Source organism: Accipiter gentilis, chromosome 23, assembly GCF_929443795.1.
Source record: "Accipiter gentilis chromosome 23, bAccGen1.1, whole genome shotgun sequence".
Classification (NCBI taxonomy): domain Eukaryota; kingdom Metazoa; phylum Chordata; class Aves; order Accipitriformes; family Accipitridae; genus Astur; species Astur gentilis.
In genome coordinates this window covers 14,028,688-14,048,342 of record NC_064902.1, presented here as the reverse complement: position 1 = coordinate 14,048,342, position 19,655 = coordinate 14,028,688, and the positions used below count along the sequence as shown (strand labels likewise).

The window sequence follows — 19,655 nt, the reverse complement described above, 5'->3', positions numbered from 1 at the left end:
GGCCACCCCCCAGCCCGCCGGCGGTCGCCACCGGTGGCTCCCCCTCAGGCCTCGCGGGGCGCGGGTGCCGCGCCGCGGAGCTGCTCCGCTCCGGCGGCTGCCCTCCTCCCCGCTTCCCCCCCCGCCCCCTTCCCGCCACCGCGCCCGGCGGGCCCTCCTGAGGCGAGAGGGGCGGGACGCGCCGGGACTGCCGCCTTCCGACCCCGCCGAGGGCCCCGGGCCAGCGGGGAGAGGTGCCAGCCCACCGCCGGAGCCTACGGCTGGCTGGTTCTCCGCTCCCGGAGCCCCGAACAAAGGGCCTGGGGCGCCGACCGCGGGGCCGGCTGCGTGAGGCGGTGGAGCGGCCTCTCCGCGGCAGGGAGGGAGGGGAGCGGGGCGGGAGGGACCCTGCGGCGCTGGGCAGGCGCCCGCGCTGGTGCCCGCGTACCGCGGCTCCGTTGGGAGGAGGGGGAGCGCGCCTACGGAGCCGTCGGCCGTCCAGGTCAGGCGGGGGAAGGCGGGCTGCCCCGCGGGCCGGCCGTCCCGCCCGCTGCCGGCGAGCGAACGGGCGGGCACGGAAAGGGTCTCCCTGCCCCTGCCCTGCTGCCGAAACAGCCCGACAGACGTGGAGAGCATCGGACGTTAATTACTGCTTCCGATTAGCGCTGCGTGCGGACTACACGAGCTAAAGGGACGTTTAAGGAAGGCGAACGGAGCCCGAAGGCGGGAGGAGCTGCCGCATAAAGCTGGAGGCTGCGCAGAGGGGGCGGCGGCAGCCACCGCCCCGCTCCCGGGGCCGCTCGGAAGAGGCTCCTGCCGCGGACCGGGGGCGGCGGGCCAGCCGCGCCGCGGGAGGCCGACTGAGCCGCCGACGCCTGAGGGGCGTCCCGGCCCCGCCGCCATCTTGTTTGTGCGCAGCGCCCACCGCCACCCCCGCCCCGGGAGGGCGGGCCTGGCCGCTGCGGCGGGGCCGGAGCGTCTCGGCGGGGCCCGCAGAGCTCCGGGGCGGTGGCGGGGGGAGGAGGAGGAGGAGGAGGAGGAGGGGCGGCGGCGGCGGCTCCGGCGCAGGTGGCGGGGGTGCCTGGCGGGAGCTGCCGGGCAGGGGCGGCGGTCCCCCCGCAGGGCGAGGGGCCGGTCACGGGGCGCTGAGCCAGGCGTGCTGCAGGCACTGGGCGGCTGTGGCGCGGCGGTCGGGCGCGTACTGCAGCGCGGGGAGGAGGAAGCTGGTGAAGGGAGTAACCTCGTGTTTTGTCCAGTGGTGTCTCTCCGCCAGGATGCTGTGGAGACTGCGGGGGGACAGTCTGGAGATCCGCAGAAGAGCACCTGGCAAAGACAGCGTAAGCACAGTACCTCAGTTACGGCTTGCAAGACTGTGAGGCTACCGCTCCTCGCCTCCTACAAGTCATCCAAAGCATCCTGAAGGATCCTTTCCTTCATATCTTCCTTTCTGTAAAGCTTTGCCTCCACTGCCCCTTGCAGGTTTGGCTCTCGGGTGTTTCTCAGACTCACTAGCTCTCTCCAAGCGAGTGTTTGGAGTCTTCCAGTTGCTGAGTGCTTTTAGATGAGAATGTGCCGAGAGCGAATGAAGTGCCCCCAGAACAGCCATGGCAGCGCCATTGCTGCTTGTTCCCCCTGCCTGTCCACATGCAACCCAGAATGCATCGGGCCGTTTCAGTGCCATAGCTCACAAGTCGCTAACGTTTAATTCGTTTTGTGTCTGCTAGCTCCGTGGGACCTAGAAGAGTGCCGCTACTGACCGAGAAGCTGTCCTCATCACCAAGAGTACCTGGTGTAAATGTAGTGATTCAGGTTAGGCATGTGTGGTCAGGCCAGTTTGGTTCACAGGGAGAAAGAATATAGAACAAGAACTAGTTCTGACTCGTTTCTTTTGAGCACCACAGAAGGAGTAAGTGTGAGCAAAGGATGTAAATGTGCAGGGAGGTGCTTGTTGAACTACAACGTGGGACTAGCCCTCAACACTGAATGAATTGTGGGTAGGCTGAGGCTGTGTGGCTGGTGAGTGTGAAAGCAGAGAAAGAGAATGATAGGCTAAATTGCAGAAGGATGGAGTCATGTGATGCCTTGAAGTCAAAGACAAGGTTTTCAAGCCTAATGAGTCAAAGGGAAAGGAATTGAGAATAAAACAGATGAGACGTTACAGTTGGGTCAGAAGGCTAAATATAGCAGCCAGGTTGGAAGGATATGAGTGTCCCATTCCTGATCATCATTGTTCTCTGCCAGTGAACGGGTGAAATCTAGCCAGTTACGCACTCTTCAGCCTTCCTGGCATGTAGCTATTTCCTGTCCGTATTCCCGTTCTCTCCAAATCCAAAGGAGAAAGAATGGAAAAGTTTTCCCTGTTGGGTGTTTGCTATGACTGTTTTTCAGGAATTTACATTCATCCCCGGAACACTCCTGGATTGCAAAGGTAGGCAGGGCGGGGAGTGTTATTGCTCTTTATGAAATCTTTGCTTGTCTTCTGTCCCTGCTTGTAGCCTGCATTGTGTAACATAACTTTTGGGGGTTTTCAGTGTGAGCTGACCAGGGAGTGTGTCAGAGTTCCACAGTGATTTTTAGAGTAAACTTTCTTACTCCAATTCTTACCTGGCCTGCTGAAAAATTTTGTTGACTTGTTCCAGGAGAAAGCAATTTGAGGAGGAATTCTTCCCAAGAGCTCAATAATACGAGCAACGTGATCTAGATGGAGGGAAAACGCATCTAGATGCAAAGGTTGTGACACTTCTGTCAGTGAAATGAATAAAGCTGATGGAGTCCTACCATCATCTCTGGAGAAATACTTCCCAGGTTGAGGATCAAATAGACACTCCCCAGTTGCCATTTCAAATGCCTAGAAATGGAGTAGCATTGTTAATTCACTAACTGATTTGGAGTTTTTCTTCCCCATTAGCTCTGATAGTACCAATTTCCCTTGCTATCACACAAAACTGATCCTAAAATACAGAAAATATTCACACTGCTTTGATCCGTACCATGGTGAAACAGCACCTTTAGCTCCATCAGGATGAAAAGCAGTATGTGCCTAATTCAGTCAAGCCTATGAGTTAACATACATGGAGTGTGAATTGCCTTATAGCTTAAACTAAGAGTGAATTCTATCAGCAGCAGCATACTTTCAATCCAAACCGAATGAGTGCAGACAGCCTTTTCCTTCTCAGCAAGGAAGTTTTGCTTTACATGCGGTGTCTATTGGTGTGTGCCAAGGACGTGCTGCCCCTGGCCTGTGTCAGTCACCTCCCATGCATGCACAGCGTTGTCCCCAGTCCTACCAGGCAGCCCATGCTCCAGATATCTGCAGGAGTGCCATAGTCTAATCCAAGAAGCACTTCCAGGGCACGGTATGGCTGGGTCTGTATCTCTTTGGAAAAAGGCTTGTACTGAAACAGAAACAAACTCCCTTTGGTTAGCGTCCATAAAAGTAACGGCAACGCTTGTGGTCACAAGCTTCCCGCAGTGAGGAGGACGCTGGGGGGCAGAACTGAATACGTGTACAAAACTCTGCGCGGGGCATGGGAGGCATGTTCTTGGCCTCGCTGACACCAGGGCAAATTCATCTCCCAACATTCACACCGAACACAGTTTTGAATTTCTAACTGTAGGGACTAACTGCAAGCTGAAGAAATGTCCAAAGTTGACAGTGTCTGCAGGAGTACAGTGTCCAGCTCTGAGCTGCGAGTACTGAATATAACACCCCCCCCGAAATCGGCATCTCTTCAGCATGCTGAAATAGCTATTCAGCTGTAAAAGGACAGACATGCAGGGTGGGATGGAAAGAAGCACACAGGATCCCACATCATCATGGGACTGAGACTTGGAGCAGACTCACTGTCCAGCACGCGCTGCCCAGATCTGCAATTTTCACTTCTATGCTCATTAAATCGGATTCTTCCAATCCGTTGCCAAGATCACCTCCTAGACGGAAAGGACAGAGAGAAATCGGGTCTTTCCAAACCCACAGGTATGCATCACTTGCCACAGGAGAGGCATGTATGCCTGCCTTTAAAGTTTTTCAGCCTAAAAGGTCCTAAAATGCCTTTTATTGTCAATAAAATGCCACCTCTGTTTTTTGAGGAAACACGAAGAGCTAGTATCCAGTCAAAATCTAAGAGGATGTTTGGGAGGACAGTAGCTTGGAGTGGAGCGGTGTGACCATGTGCTCCTGTCCTGCTGCAAGGTTCCCCTTGCACCCAGGTTAAATTCCTGTGGGCTCAGAGGAGAGCATATCCTACCAGCACTAGTCAGACACAAAACATCTGTAATGCCTCCTTAGCCTTCAGCAATCCTGGCTGTCACAGACCTTGGACACAGCCTGCTTGGCAAGCACTGCAAAGGTTACATTTTCATATGATCCCAGAAAAGGGTAATTTTTGCTTTACTGCTGTACAGTGAGCTGCTGGTCTATGCCTAATATTGTGCCTTTACACTCCAAGCAAGACTCGGTCACTAATTTAGCATTCCCCGATTGCCCCAGAGTTTGAGAGACAAAACAGCACCATCATGGGAGAAATGCTTATGGGAGAATATCACACAAGGATAATATAAAGAGTCTCATTGCTGGGAGATGAGCTGATCTCTCGAGAAACTCTCCAGCCCTATGTCTTATTCAATATTCACACCATTCTCTTCAAATAAATTATGTCTCAAAAGGCCTTGAAGATTAGCAGTACATACAAGTCTCCCACAAAGCTCAGAAATATGGGAAATAAAGAGCAGAAGTGTCATACAGCTTTCTGATCAAGCCATTTTGTATGTAAACCTTTCAGTGGCTGAAAACACCAGACACAAAGGAACTATCCTGTACCTAAAGCTGCAAGAACGAGCTCCAAGGTCGTGGCGGGGCTGTTAACAGATGCCTGTCATCTGTAGTTGTCCTCCACACAAGCCTACCCGCAAGACCGCGTTTCTGTAGGTGCCTTGAGTAGCTTGTAACCGCTCAGCCTGATTTTTGTATGAAGCAGAGATAGGAGAGGCCTCTCAGCACCATAAGCTGGCCGTACTGTTTTGTACTGGCCATTGTAGGAGATGGGAACCTTTCCTAAGGTATCTGTACCTGCCGCCTCTCTGTTTCCCTCCTGGCAATAAACAAATACGTCCCTTTTCTTGTTAAAAAAACCTTGGAGTGCTCACCTGGTCCTTTTAGCCCCAAATCTGTTCTCTGGCCGCAGTCGACCATATCAGGCAGAAGCCTTTGGAGGCTTTTGTCAGGTCCGTACAGCAAGATGTTCTCCGGTTTGATGTCCGCGTGGATGATGCGGCAGCGCTTGTGCAGAAAGTGCAGCCCTGCCAGCACCTGGGCGAACAGGCAGCAAGTCACGTCAGCAACGCGAGGGTCCCCACCGCCTCCCCTGCCCCAGCAGCTGCCGGCGCTGTCAGAGCGGTCGGGCACAGCGGGTATGCAAGTTGTGGATGTTCTGGCGTTGAAGAAAGGGGGCACCGATGATAACTATCTGCAATAAATGGCTTCTGTATGGCGAGTGCTAAGCTGGAGGTGCAGCCAGCAGAGCGGGGACGTTGGTTGGGGTGGCCCTGTGGGAGCAGGCACAAGGGGTTTCATCGCACGACACGGCAGGAGGAGCGGGTGCCGGAGTCCCACGTGCCCAGCACGCCGAGCGAGAGGGGGTCTGGGGAGCCCAGCGGGGAGGGGGCTGTTTGGGGGAGGTGGGGGTGACACGCAGCAGAAGGCGGCGTGAAAATCCACGGATATCAGCATGGACGGGCAAGCTGGGGGAGACGGAAAGAGGACAGTGCTACAAGGAGGCATTACGATCACAAAGCTGAACTTTCTCCTGAAAAAACACTCCTGTTTGTATGGCTGTACTGTGCGCAGACCACCATGCCTTCCTGCTGACTATCATTCGAATGGAAGTTGGGGGCCCGTTATAGAGCGACGTGGCACAGGAAGGCGTCCCATCGTACCAGAAAAGAAACGGGGGTGCAGCATAACCCAGACAGGAGGAGGGAGAGACCACGATTGAGTGCGTGTAGAGAGGGCTTAAGGGCAGTGCAGGAGAGCCACGTCGGGAAAGAACGGCTTACGATGGAGCAGGGAGAGCCTGGTCCGTCACACCGGAGAGATAAACAACGCCTACCAGAGAGAAACTGTCACTATCAGAAATCAGTAACAGCAAAAAGGCTACTGGGAGAGTTACATTTGTTTTTTAAACACTCTGGTCAGTTATAAAGGGCTGGCAAATATTCTCTGTATTATCAAATTCTATTCTGGGATGAATGCCAGCCCCAGGGAAATACCAACCTTAAATGGTAACTGTGAAACGCGGGGAAAGATTTAAATAGCTAAACTGGAATGAATCAGAAGTAAATACTGCCCCAGTGCTGATCCGAAGGAGGAAAAAAGATTCTAAGATTTTACAATTAAAGCAGATAAGGGAATGGATCAAGCAAAAGGCTTGGGTGTGAAATGGGGCACAGCAATTAATGCCACTACATTTTTGTGTAACTTATTCAGGTGTTAGTGGAGCTTCTTTAGAGGAAGAAGAGGCTATTCTGAGGAAGAAAAGGCTATTCCAGAAAACAGGATGAAGGAGGAAGCGGTTTTCTTTCTTAGTGTCCCTAGAAGGGCACAGGAATCAGGATAGCAAATCTTCATCTTGGCAAGTGTGCAGACTTCTGATAAATCTCGGCATGAGAGGCAAAATGTAATTTTAACCATTCTGAGGCCTCACTCAGGTTTCCCGTTCCTTAGCTATTCCCAGCCAATGCATAAGAAACTCAGTTTTCATGATCTGTTCGATCAGCACACCACATCCTTACAGGGGATGAAGGAAGACGTGGCTCTGAGCAGGAAAACCTCAACATGGGCGGAGGACCAGCCAACCAAACCAGCAATTTAGAAAGCCCTGAAAAGACATCAGCGCTGAGGGAGACCTCGAGCAGCCTTTGGTAGTTCCATGCAGAAAGCCGCTGGACTTGCCAGTGCTACCCATGGCTGGATGCCGAGGCGAATGCCACCAGTCTGGCGTTGCTGCCAGAGGGGACTTCTCAGGGCAGCAGGAGGGAAGAGATACGCGTTTTGCCCACAAGAAGCGTTAACTATGGCAGCAGAAGTGCTGGAGAATTCAATGATTACCGAGATGATGGGAACACAAGTGCCAACTCTGAATCCTTGGTGCAGGTCTGCAGGCTGCTGACGCTTTATGGTGGTGGCCCTGACTCCTTCCCAAACCCAATGAGACTGCAGGCTTGGGCAGTTGCGCACAGTACCCCTGTGTCAATGGGAATGTGATGGCTCCCCACTCTGCGTTTTAATTAACGTTTTCTCTCCTTACACCCAAAAGAAATAGTTACCGTTTTCCTTAAAAACATGAATGCCTTGGGCCTTCACTCTATATTGTCCCTTTCTTTGCAGATGCAGTCATGGAGTTCATGGCAGATGACCCCAGGATGAAGACTATGGCATGTCTCCCAGCCAACAGTCCCTTGGTGCCCTCACCCAGTTCCAGCTACGTTCTCACCTGCTGTAAAGATTTTTTCACAAAAGGCAAAGGCAGTCCCTGGGCTGCGTAGTTACCCATCAGACATCGCAGGGAAGGACCCAGCGCCTCAAATACCAAGCAGGCATGTAGGAAAGAGTCAGGGATTCACTAACAGAGAGAAGATGCTACCATCAGCTTTTTGCCCTTAACCAGAGCAGCCTTGTCCAACCTGTCCCCCTCCAGCCACCTCCCTGTGCCCTGCTCCAGCTACTGCCCTGTTCATCCTCATGGGAGCACAGTGCTCGGTTTTACACCATCCTGCGACTCTGCCAGGCAAGCCCAGGCTTTGCTGAGCCAGAGCTGCAGCACTCTCAGCAGAAGGATATGGAAGCCATTCTCTCCAATCATTCTGAAGTCGTCTAACAAACAGACAATGTTTTCTCCTGCCTGGTCCTTCTTCTTCATACTGCTCACCTGAGGGGGAGGATTCCAAGAAAGCTGCAATTAGAGACACATAAGCGCACAAGGACATCTTGCACCTGTTTTATCCTGTTCTACAGACTTTCTCTTCCAGGATTTGGCACTTCATGACAAATCCCATGAAAACAGCATCAGGAAAACAAGGCTCCAAACACACAAGCAGAGTCTGTTACCAAGGAATGAGTTTCTGTATGTTGTCTAGCTCTTGACCGGCTGGGACTCTGACCATGACCTGAATAACTGGAACCGTGTTTGAGTAACTCAGACCGATCCCGTCTAGCACACTTCCCACTGCTTATTCTATCCCATGCAGGCCCAGAAAGTGCTCCTGCTTGTGCTGGAAAGGGATTCCCCCAAGACCACAGCTCCTAGCAGCAAGGGCTGTCCATTTCTTTTGCCCTTCTGCAGCCTCTGCTCCTTGTCCTCAGAGCCCTCCCCGGCTGCGAGTAGCAGGCTGGAACACCACCTTTTAAAACCCCACACCTTCCCTTAGGAGTTTCTCGCAAGGGGTTGCAGAGAGGCAGAGACCTTGTGGTTGTCTTCAGCTACCTGTCCTACCGGGGTAGAGAGCAGCTTCCATATCTGAAGGAACCCAGTGAAGTAGGCTTCTTCGGGCTAAAGAAAGTTTGGCTATGGGCAAGTACTGCAGAGATCTATAAGATACAGAGTGCTGGCGGAGGGGGTGCACACAGATCTTTCATACAAGAACCAGGGGGCATCAGACCTAGCACTTGGGAAGTTCAAAAGCAAAGCAGAGGAGATGGTTCTTCACAGAGTGCATGGGTAATTGGGAGCAGTTCTTGTCACAGGGGGCCGTGGGGGCTGAAGCCCGCATGGGCTCACCAGAAAGCCGGGCAGGTCTCCTGGAGGTAAATCCACTGAGAATTACTGCCCACAGAGACATTACCTGTGGCCCAGGAAATCTCCAGCTGGAAACTGCTGTGGGCCAGGGGAGCATTCAGTGGGAGCAGCACCCTAAGCTTAGCTTGTCCTTACACCCATCTGGATATCTGCTGCTGGCCCAGGGTGCTGGGCTGGCTGAACCCCTGGTCTGCCCAAGCACGGGTGCTACGGTACGCCCGGCTCTGGCACCAGCACCGTACGCCTGCACAGCAAGGTGTATCAGGAGTTTGCTCTCCCAGAGCACTGATCCTGGTACAGCAATTCATCCTTTGTTTTTTCTCTTCACAGCCGTAACTGTTGGGATTTTGGTTCGGCATGTTGTGCAGATGCCAGATCCGCCTGCATGAGTGCCAGGAGGTTTGTGCTGGCACGACATTGGCGAGCAGCCGTGGAAACACGGGAGACCAGACTGCCTCTCCTGGCAGCTCTGCCGGCCCTGACCACCCTGTGCTGGTGGGAACAGCCCTGGGAACCAGCTGTATTCTGCTGAATGGGAAGGCGTGTCTTTCAGAGAGAATTAGTAATAAATCAAGGGTAAGGCTCGGCTCAGTCTGTATGAGGATTGTGCTGATATGCAGAAAAAGCAGCCCTCTGATTACATTAAATTAGTGCCACTTGATGCTTCCTCTTGCATCACCGAGTCTGGCTCATGTCGCTTTGGATAAGCCCTACAGATTTACAGGTGTGAACTAAACCTTTCTCAAACCTGTACGAGAAAGGCCTCAGAGTAATTTGAAATGCAAAATTTAATGGCTTTTACTCATCTAAAGCTGATGTAACTTTGCATTTAGGCAAACTCTCAGAATTGTAACCACGAGCTTTCTAGAACTAGCAGGTCAAGCCATCTTCAAAGGCAACTAGCTGAGACCCAGATACAGGCACCTAATTACCACATCCATTAGCACAGGCAGGAGGAAGCTTTTGGACTTTTTCTGACTTATCTTTTATTATATTTTTGCTACATCCTGCTTTTTTTTCCCCAGATATTTCCTTTTACTTCAGTATCAGTGTTGTGATAGAGCAATGTCCTCTGAGCTGGGAATGACACAAATACAGTGGACACGCTCCGATCTCCTGCTTATGAACATTACCACCTTTTTCTGTTGATTATCTGCCTTATCCTTCTGCACGTTCCTCCTACTTGCTGGATTTTGGTCTCGGCTGAAGCAGACAGGCTGACAGGGCAAGCGGGACACAGCCAGTATGTCCCAGTATGACAGGAGGAAGGAGAAGGTGCCTGTTTTAGAGGCCAGTGCTAAGCCAGGGTGATTTCTATGAATTCCCTTTTTGGTTTTTTTTCCTGTTCCCCACCTACCTCCTCAGGCTGAGACCTGGAGGCAGAAGGGATGACGAGGCTGGTACTCAGACCTGAACTCAGTGACCATGGCCGCAGAGCAAAGCGCAGAACCCCAGAATATACATACACAGCGGAGGAGAGCGACCTCGTCCTGGGCAGCCTCAGCAAAGCCTTCCCTGCTTTTCAGGACCTTCACAGCTACGTGTTTCTTCCTCCTGGGAAACGAATCACAGCTGCCAGCCAATGCACGCCAGCGTGGCCCTAACCAGCAGCACCTCCCCTTCTCCCAGTCTCCCAGCCCTGGGTTCCCCAGGGAGGGTGCTGCTCTCCTGCAAGCAGCCTTGTCCTTGGTCTGCAGCACGCCAGGCCCGTGGGCATCCCTCCTGGCGATGCTGCCAGCATCTGGCAGCACAGCTGCCCCAGGGACCAGCAAGGAACTGGAGAGAAAGAGGCAGAGCATAGATACTGCAAGGTCTAAACGAGAAGAGCAAAGGCAGAGCAAGGGCTGATCCCACCTCTTTTACTTTCTTTGGTTTCTGGAGACCAGCTCTGCCCATCGCACCCCACCAGTCTCGCTGGCAGGTTTGCCCTGCGCTCGGGGGGATGCCAATATGCTCCCAGGCAGGCAGCTGCGCTCTGCTGCGTCTGCGAGAGGGGCCGGTCCTGCCCAGGAGATCAGCCCCCCGTTCCCACCTCTCCGAAAGGCCGTTAGCCCCTCACCTCGTGTCCTGGCACAGCCAGACGTTGGCAAAGGCGCCGCTGCCCAGCTTGCACAGAGCCTGGTATCGCGTGTTGAACACCTCTCCTTCCCGCACGGGGTGGTGGCCTCCTGTGGGGACCATCGCCAAGAAACATTACTGACATCTCTAAATGCTCTTAGACTGAAAGAGCAGCTGAGGACAGCCGTCCTCCCAGAGGAACGGCCAGACACGTCCTGGTGGCCTCCTCTGGCCTGGGAAGAGCCTGGCACGATCTCGGCTCTAGAGCTGCATGCCCGAGGACTGACCTGTGTGCTGGGCTGCCAGCACCTCCTGCTGCACCCGCTCTTCCATGGCCCAGCCGCGCAGCAGATCCTGGCACGAGGGGACGGAGGCAGTGGGGAACCGGGTTGTGGGATGCAGGCGGTGCGATCTTCAGTATTTTACTCCTTTAAAGAGAATTGGAGAGCTGCCGGGCAGCCGTACCTCTGCTGCATGCTGCGTGCATTGATTCCCTCTTCTACCCCTGCTGTCCCCTCGCCCCCTTCCTTGCCATCCACTTCATCAGCCCCTGGAGCCAGGCTGTTACAAATGCTTTTGGCACTTCGCAGAGGCAGGGATTATTTTAAGAGTTCAGAAGAGGAAAGCTGGCAAGCTGCGGCCGGGCAGGGATCCTGGCAGTGCGCGGGCCAGGCCAGGGCAGGTGGGAGTTTCAGGTTTCCCTGTGCCCACTGTGGATTTTCAGGGGCTTAGCGGGGACTGTGGGATCCCCTCCTGTGGCCGCAGCCGGGGAAAGCACCCACTCCCCATCCCCGTCCTGGCTGAGGGGTGACACGTCTGGGCTTTTGCTGGCAGGAGGAGCCTCACGCTCCAGATGGGTGCGAAGCAGAACCTGCATTTTAGAGACTGCAGCGCTGCACATCTGTCCGCAGTCCAGCCCCGGTGCCAGAGCACGGGTTTATCACTGACCATCCTGCGATGCCCTAGCGAGAGGCTGTGAAGGAGAGGGAGACTGCTCCCGGGGTTTGTTACTATGACAGCCCAAGGTACAAACACCGAGACAGCGCAGACAGACTGATGCAACTGCTGTCCCCCTGCCCCGCAGCACCGGTGTAGAATTGGCTTCAGCACCGGTCACCTGAAATAGCAGCCCAGAGCCCATGCTGCTAATGGAAATAGAGATGTAAGCTGCCGTAGCTGGGGTACTCCCAACCCAGCCTTTCATAATTTGGAAATGTCACTTGCTGTACGGCTGAAGCTTCAGGTTAACGCACGTCGCCAGAGCTCGTGACAGGTGATGATAATCCCAGTAGACCATTAGCACGGGTAGAAATATTGACCTTTAAATCCTCCAAATCAGGTCGCTAAAGCTAAGAGCTCGTTTGCACCAGAGGATTTTCAGAAATAGTTGCAGTGGGCTGGCGGCGGTGGTGGTGGCAGTGGGAGCCATGTGACGGGGAGTTGTTCTGGGACAGTAACATCTTCCAGGTGCTGAGACAGAGAGGTGACTTCTTCAAAAGACTAAAGTTTCCTTCCACATGCTGATGCTCCTCTCCCAGCACAGCAGCCATAGATGCAGCCTGCCTTTGGGCGCCTAGCAAGCTCCCAGCACGGTTCTAATTAAAGGTCAGACTGGGCTTGAGACTCTGATCCCGTGAGGGACAATCTGAATTGCCAGAGCTGACATTGCTCTGTTCACCCAAGCCCATACAGCAGTCTGAAAGGAGCTCAAAATCTCTCCCCCTCCTTATATTTTTACATCTCTAACTGTAGCATTTACCCTGTTCAGAATCAGTCTCTCTTAGGCATAAACCTCCAGGATGCTGCATGTCTGTATGGCCACTCTTTTTGGTAAATACTTACTAACATGTTAGCTACGAAGCAGAGGTGAAATAAACATTTTCTTTGTGCACAGACCGAGCATACCAGTAACCTCGCAAGCTCCTGCACCAGCAGAATCTACCCAAGCCCCTGTCACTCACATCATTAGGACAGCAGGGGCTGACCTGAGAGCTGGGCAACAGCCTTAAACGTTTTATTATGTCACTCACAACTCACCTGCCAAAGGAAAACTCAAGAGCGTGTGGAGATGGGAGTTCAACAGCATCTTGCCTAGGTGGACTGTTATGGTAACAGGAGACTTCGGTGGGAAAGTAGGACCCAAAGACAGACTCAGAGTGTAAAATGCATCCTAGTACTAGAGCTGATGGAGCTTTTGGGCAGCTCACGGGGCCCTGGTATCCTTCTTGCTGTAGAGGTGAGGCAAGGCTGTCCTTAGGCATGCGAGACTTTACCTCCATCCACCCTAGGTAGATGGATGCAATAGCAAAGGATGAGGAGCGTTGCTATGCAACTTAGTATAGAAGAGCGAAATGCACTTTTCTAAGCTTTGTGATAAAGGACGTTCAACGCTTTAAAGTCTTTCATCGCTTGGCGTCTTTACTTTAAAAACAACTGTTATTTTGCTTGTCATTCAAAGCTACGTTGTGCAGAACCTACTGGCTTGTGGCAGGCCTGGACCAAGTCAGAGAACTTCACCCCCAAAACATACTGGTGCTGCCTGGTCTGCGAGAGCCGTGGGCCGGGAGCGCTGTTTCGCCTCTGGCCTGGACAACTCCACCTGACCTGCACGGAACGGCGTAAGGAGCTGCCCACCACCAGTCACGCCTTATAACGCCCGGACCTCTGGAGTCGCAGAGCTCTCCAGAGCGATACACACCTTCATCTTCTGCAGGAACCTGGCAAACCCTCGCCGAGCGCAGCACCCCTGCAAGTCGCAACACGCGGCGTAAAAGAAGCCCCGTCGGCGTGCGGGGCTCCGAGCCCCGGGGACCCTGCGCAGACTTACCGTGCAGCAGCTTGCAGGCAGGGCACGCTGCTCCGTTTGTCATCTGGCTCGTCGCGGAGCTCCCCAAAGTGAGATACCAGCTGGTCCCGCTCTCCTTTTAGTCTGCGCTGCCCAGGAGGGGTGTCCTTGAGCAGACCAAAATCTTCTGCATCGCTGGATGGACGTGGTGAGGAACGGGGCAGGGTATCAGATCACAGCACAGCTTCTGGAACAACCTCGCCTTCGGGATAGCGGGAGAGCTAGGACAGCTGCGGTGGATTCACTTTACTGCTGGCCTCTCCCCGCCTGCCCCAGCTTCCCTGGCAGCAGGTCTGTCAGCCTGCTGCTGCAGCTCCGCAGTCTCCACAGCAACTATTTATAGAGGAAAATTCACAGCTCTGCCGAGATGGAAACAGAGAAATCCTTCCCCTCTGCTCCGCTACCCCCAGCCCCAGAAACGGTGGGGCTGCCCGGCACTTCCACTGCTCCCACCAGCGTCCCGGCAGGACTCACGGCCCGGCCTCGCTGCGGTGGCACCACCATCTCCTGCCCCGCACAGCCACCCCCAGCCTGTGCCCGGCAGAGGGGACAGGCTCCCCGAACGCCGCCGTGTGCCGCGCTGCCCGACCTGAGGCACCCCGCACGCCCCCCCCCCCCCGAACCCAGTCGCGGCGTGGTGCCGGGGACCGCGGAGCCCACGCTTCCCCCGTGGAGAACCACCACCACAGCATCCTCCTCCTCCTCCTCCTCCCCGCAGCCCTGCCCCACCGAGGCAGGACCCCAGCATCCCAGCACCGGCCCGCCACTGAGGAGCAAACGGCCACACACAGAGTTTGGGGGGGGAGGAGGGGAAAAAAAAAAAAAAATCACATTTTTTTTCCCCTGCTGCCGCCTCGCAGCAGAGCTGGGCATGCCCTGTCTCCCCCTCGCTGGGGCCCTGGTGGTGCGGAGCTCGGGTTTCCTCTCCCAGCCTGCAGAGACCAAGGCCCAGCCCCGAAGCAAAGGGTTAAGGCTGCCCAGCGGGAGCTCTGCCGCAGATCCCGGCTGCCAAACCGCGGTCGGGGCCTCCCGCAGCGGCTCTCCCCTCGCCTGTGCCCCTTCTCCTCTCACCTGCCTTCCCCGCACTAAAAATAACAAGGGAGGGGGCAGAGGCTGCAGCGGGCTGGGGGCTGAGCCAGCGCTGGGGCAGCACCCGGGGGACGAGTGATTTGTAAAACCCCTAAAAGGCCAGCAAGAACACACGCAGGGAGGGAAAGGAGGGACTAAAGCAGTGACGTTACATCGATGGGGGGGGGAAGCAGCAGACTGTATCCAAAAGGAAGGGGGGGGGGGGGGGGGGGGGCGGAGGGAAAGACAGGAGAGAGGGGCCGGGAGCCAGCTTTATGTCTGGGAAGAACTGTGCCATTAGGTGAAGTTGTTTTGCTAATTTAGGAGTCACTGGTTCCTGCCTCACGCAAGGAACATAAACTGTACCTTAAGCACCCCCCTTCGTCGCTCGCCCACTGTGAAAAATCATGACCAGAGGGGTAAGGTGGCACAGGGCCCCAGTCCCAGCTGCTGAAACACATCTGCAAAGGGAGATGCCCCTACTCGCGCTCTGGAAACTGCAGAAGCACCACGAAGCAGGAGCCATCAGTCAGAGGTGGCACAAGGTTAGCTCTGAGAAAGGCAGGCGGTTGCTCACAGGCTGTGGAGGGGACAGGAGGGAAAAGGCCCACGCTCCTGGTGCTCAGGAGTACACAGTTTCCACTTTGGAGGAAAAAAAAAAAGAGGTGAATAGAGTCTGGGCAATTGCATCATTGTGCAACACAAGTATGACACGCAGGTTGTATATTAAAATTTATTGAATTATTGTGTAAGAATTCTCTTTATTAAAATCATTTGGACTCTAAACTGATTATTTACAGACAAAACCTCTTATATCACCAATAGATTCCTACATCTCAGAACAGTATCTACAAACAGTTATTACACTATGTAACAAAATTCAGATTTTCTTCAAGCTTTTTATATTAATTATTAATTCCAATTTGAGAAAGACAGTACCTCAGGTGCTCTGAGCAGAACTCAAGGTGTGGCAGGGCGTAAATGCAGGTCAGGCCATACCATAACAGACAGAGAGACACCAAGTCACAAGGCAAGGAGGAGAGGGCAGAGTCACCAGGACAAAGGACTGGGAGAAAGACTATTAGACCAAACGCACTGGGTGTTCTAGAAACCAAAAGAATCATCTCGACAAGAAAGGCACCAAAAAAGCAGCAGCTTGCTGCAACCGGGGCACACCCTGAAAAAGAAATGGCATTCCACCCAGGCAGCATCATCCGAGAACCCTCTATTTTCATTAAAAAAAAATAAAAATTGCCATCATTTCTACAAAAGAAAAAAAAAAAAAAGAAAAAGCTTCCAGGTACAGTCTAAATTTGCCATCAGACAGATGAAAGCAAGCACTCTCACATCTACATCACATGGGTGCCAGCTGCTCTTAGCCGTGCCAACAGGAGACACATTCAAAAACACTAACAGATATTTATCTTAACACTGACCAGTTCTCGGCGTTTCATCCAGACCACAGTGGAAGCAAGTTTCTTTCTCTGACCATGGTACTAAATACATCTTAATGCCTGCTGTTTAAGAACATCACCTTTCTAAGAATATGATTAAAGCAGCAACAGCCCCTTGCTGCACTTAGGTCTTGCAAAAGGGGAACGGTTGCCGTGGCAGGGCACTCTCAGCTGGTGCCCACAGAACTTGCTACCTGTAAGAAAACAGGAACATCCAGAGAGGATTCTCCATCCTTGAGAAGGAAAGTCCATCTCCGGAGTGCCTGAAAAGCTGGTCATGGAATCAGGCAGGGACTGGAAGAAACTTGGAAGGATCATGAGAAATAAATAAATAAATCTTCCCCACAATAGGGAATTTCATAACAAACCCTGTTTTGTGCAAATTTAAATGCAACAGAACCCTGTCATAGTAACAGATTTTGCCACAGGAGAGGGGCACGGACGGTGAGAAGAGAGGCCATGGATGAACACCCAAGTCGATCCCAGCGAGGGGCCTTCAAGTGCGTGTCCGCAGGGGAGGAGGATGCCGGTACCTAGAACACCAGGGACAGACGGATGGGAAGAGATGGGCACTACCAGCTTTCCAGCCCCACTGCACCTGCGCTGGGCAGTGCCTCCTGTCCAGCTATGCAAGGACAAGCTCAAGACATTAAATAAGTCAATCACCTACATTTAGCTCTATTTTTAAGTCTTGATTATTGCTCTAATAAAAGCAGACTTTCACAGATACACTCGGAGAAAGCCGATCATTTCCAACATCCAGGAGCACTCCTGAGAAGCTAAGAGGATGTGGAGCCCACTCACCCTACAGCCTAAGTCAGCCACGTTGGCAGAGGCTGCGCTCTCAGCAGAGACACCTGGACTCCTGTCCCTACAGTTCCAGGAGAGCCACCAAGTCCTCCTCCCTTTGCCAGTGTGAGGTGGGTTCAGAATTAAGCCCCAAGCCACCCTGTTCTGGGAAAGCGCAGAGATTATTCTGCAGAAACAGGGGCAGACGTTAACAGTCTGCAGAGCCGTAAATCCAGCAGAAAGCCTGTGGCTCCTGGCAGACACTCAGCAAGTTGGAGAGGCCACAAACTACACCTTGCTGTCTGGGGCAGAAAGTCCATCCGTCGACACACAAGGGGACAAGGCTACTCTGCCACTATACCTGCATCTGCCTCAAACCGAGGAATCACGTAAGGGAAAGGGCTTTACTAACATGCATTGTATCTGCTTTTTCCCATCTGCCAGTCCTTTCCTCCACTCACCTTTTTTTGAGCTGGTTTAATCAGATTTGATCAAGACAGAGGTTTCAGAGATGCTAAGTTCCCACAAGATTCATGGAAATGGGTGGTCAGGTAGGAGTGAGACCCAAACTGGTGCCCACCTGGGGAAAGAGAGGTGAATTCTGTCCCCCCTGTCTGCCTGGCAGCAGCCAGCCAGCTTGCCTGGTGCTCTGTACAGGACAGGAGCAGGAGATGGCACAGGGATGTTGGCCATACTCTGGGCACACAGAGTACCCGGGAATACTGCTGAGAGAGGGTCACAGGAGAGAGCTTTTTAGGGCGAGAGGCCAGCATTAGCTTGTTGTTATATTGCTCAGAGAACAGATTTGCAACTGCGCAGCACACACAAAGCCACAGGGCTGATCTGATAGGCCTGGAATTACTGCTATATGCAATGTAAAGAGAGGTAGGGACATGATCCTGCCCTGTTTCAGCTCTGGTCCCTCCTGGCCTGCACAGTCACCACCTCGGGAAAGCGACAGAGGAGTCAGACCTGTCTACCTGCCCCAGGCACGCAGGACATCAGCGTGGAATTAGCAGCAGGGGATGAGAACAAGTAGGGCACCCTTATATATAGGAATTTACTCCCAGAAGGGCAGAGTACTCTGTTCACACGGCGCGGGAACTGAGGAGGGAGCAGCAAGGGAGCTGCCCAGTGACAGCTGGCAACGAACTGCGCTTGTGCCTGCTCCAGCCTCTCCTTCCTCACATGAATCATTCCCATTCGCAGGACACCCGACGCTCCTTGGGAACACCACAGTTGTGCTTCATGGCTTCCTCGAGTTCACAGCTCACCAAATAACCCTTCTATGTGCCACAACAGGAGAGTCTGGGAAGTGAAACTGTGAGTAAGGTGTAAGGCAAGCCTAACAGATGAGCACACAGCTAAGCCTTGAACTGAGCTGCGGGGAAAAGCAAGCTGCTGTTACGACAGAGACATCTACAAGTTATCCCTGCAGACAAAGCAGTGGAGAAAACTTTGCTCCAGTGCTGACAGACGTTTGTCAGTAGAAGTGCACAGAGATACTTCTCCAAGAAAAGCTTTGTCTCAAAGCCACAAAATTAAACATTCTCCTTTAGCATTTAAATACATTAACTTTCTGAGGGTATTTACAAGTCCAGTTCAGAGCAGCAGAACAGCTAGACACCAGAGGAAAGGGAAGTGGCACAAGGCATTGGTTGTGCTTTTCCAAAGAGCAGGGCAACCGCTGACCACAAGGAACCAGGAAGACTGATCCCAAGGTGGATCAGTGGAGACTGAGGCGAGCCAGGCAGCGACTCTCACACGCTGAATTTGTCCTGAGGGAAAGGGTGGGGAGTGCTGTCCATTTACAGTAGGCCCCTGGGGAAGCACACATGCTGGTGAGCACATTACATCCAAGCAGGTGTCACACATGAGCTGTCAGAGACCACAACACTGGGGAGCAAGAGACATTTGCCATCGCACACTCTCCTTTCTACATCCAATGCCCAGAACCAGTGGGGACATTGCTGCGAGGAAGTTTCTCGGGTGGGATACTGCAGGAGTGCTCGCTAGCTGGGGACAGAGGTTGGCACAGCTGTCGGCCTGTGGAAAGCTTCCTGCGTCCCTGCTGAAGTAAGCGCTGCAGCAGGGGAGTCTCCCAGCACTGGCAAGGCCGTCCGTACAAGGCCGAGGACTCCACAGACATGGTGGTCAGCGTTGTCACCTGGCTGTTCAACGTTGTTTGGAAACTTGGCACATTCACGTAACATCCGTAGGAACGAGCTGAGTAGTCCTCCTGACAGTCTGCCAGAGGAAAACCAAAGTTTTTGCTTTGTTTTGTTTTGCTTTTAAAAAGAAGAAACTGTAAAAAAATATTCTCTGAGATGCAAGGACGCTTGTACTTCGTACTGCCTTGGCCATCCCTGTTCATGTCACCCACGGGTTCCTTGGAGAGTCTGGTTCCAATTGCAGCAGGACACCCTGCATGTAGCTGGGACAAGCACTGTCCCCATTCAGCCAGGGGAGAACAGTCTGTCTACGCCTGTCACAAATCTGTGACTTTATTCTCCACAGCTGCTGCGATCTGTTGGAGTCTATATCCGAGCTGCATCTTCTGTGCTGTTGGGTCTTCTTCCAAGGCAGTAATGATCTGCAACGAGACAGAGCTCACTCACTGGCAGCCTTCTCCAGCACACAACACTGTCAACCAGCTCAACTCCATGCACA

The 19,655-nt window shown here is 53.3% G+C and overlaps 2 protein-coding genes across 5 annotated transcripts in view; both read right to left on the bottom strand.

The window, feature by feature from the left end:
• Positions 1-1,043: 1,043 nt before the first annotated feature.
• LOC126049924 (SRSF protein kinase 3-like) lies at positions 1,044-19,198 on the bottom strand. Its single transcript, XM_049827055.1, has 16 exons — positions 19,112-19,198; positions 14,746-14,759; positions 14,264-14,440; positions 13,657-13,809; positions 11,676-11,802; positions 11,117-11,183; positions 10,831-10,939; positions 10,238-10,325; positions 7,817-7,904; positions 7,470-7,576; positions 5,125-5,287; positions 3,824-3,909; positions 3,267-3,374; positions 2,758-2,827; positions 2,584-2,676; positions 1,044-1,302 (listed from the first exon to the last, which is right to left on the bottom strand). The coding sequence occupies exons 1-16, from the start codon at positions 19,196-19,198 to the stop codon at positions 1,115-1,117; spliced, it is 1,725 nt and encodes a 574-aa protein (XP_049683012.1). The 3' UTR covers positions 1,044-1,114.
• Positions 15,468-19,655, bottom strand: part of PLXNB1 (plexin B1) — an 83,891-nt gene continuing 79,703 nt past the window's right edge. For all 4 annotated transcript variants that reach the window (XM_049827176.1, XM_049827178.1, XM_049827177.1 and 1 more), the window contains one exon: positions 15,468-19,578. In XM_049827176.1, coding sequence (XP_049683133.1) covers positions 19,474-19,578 — 105 coding nt within the window. In that variant the 3' untranslated portion in view covers positions 15,468-19,473. The remainder of the gene's footprint in view (positions 19,579-19,655) is intronic.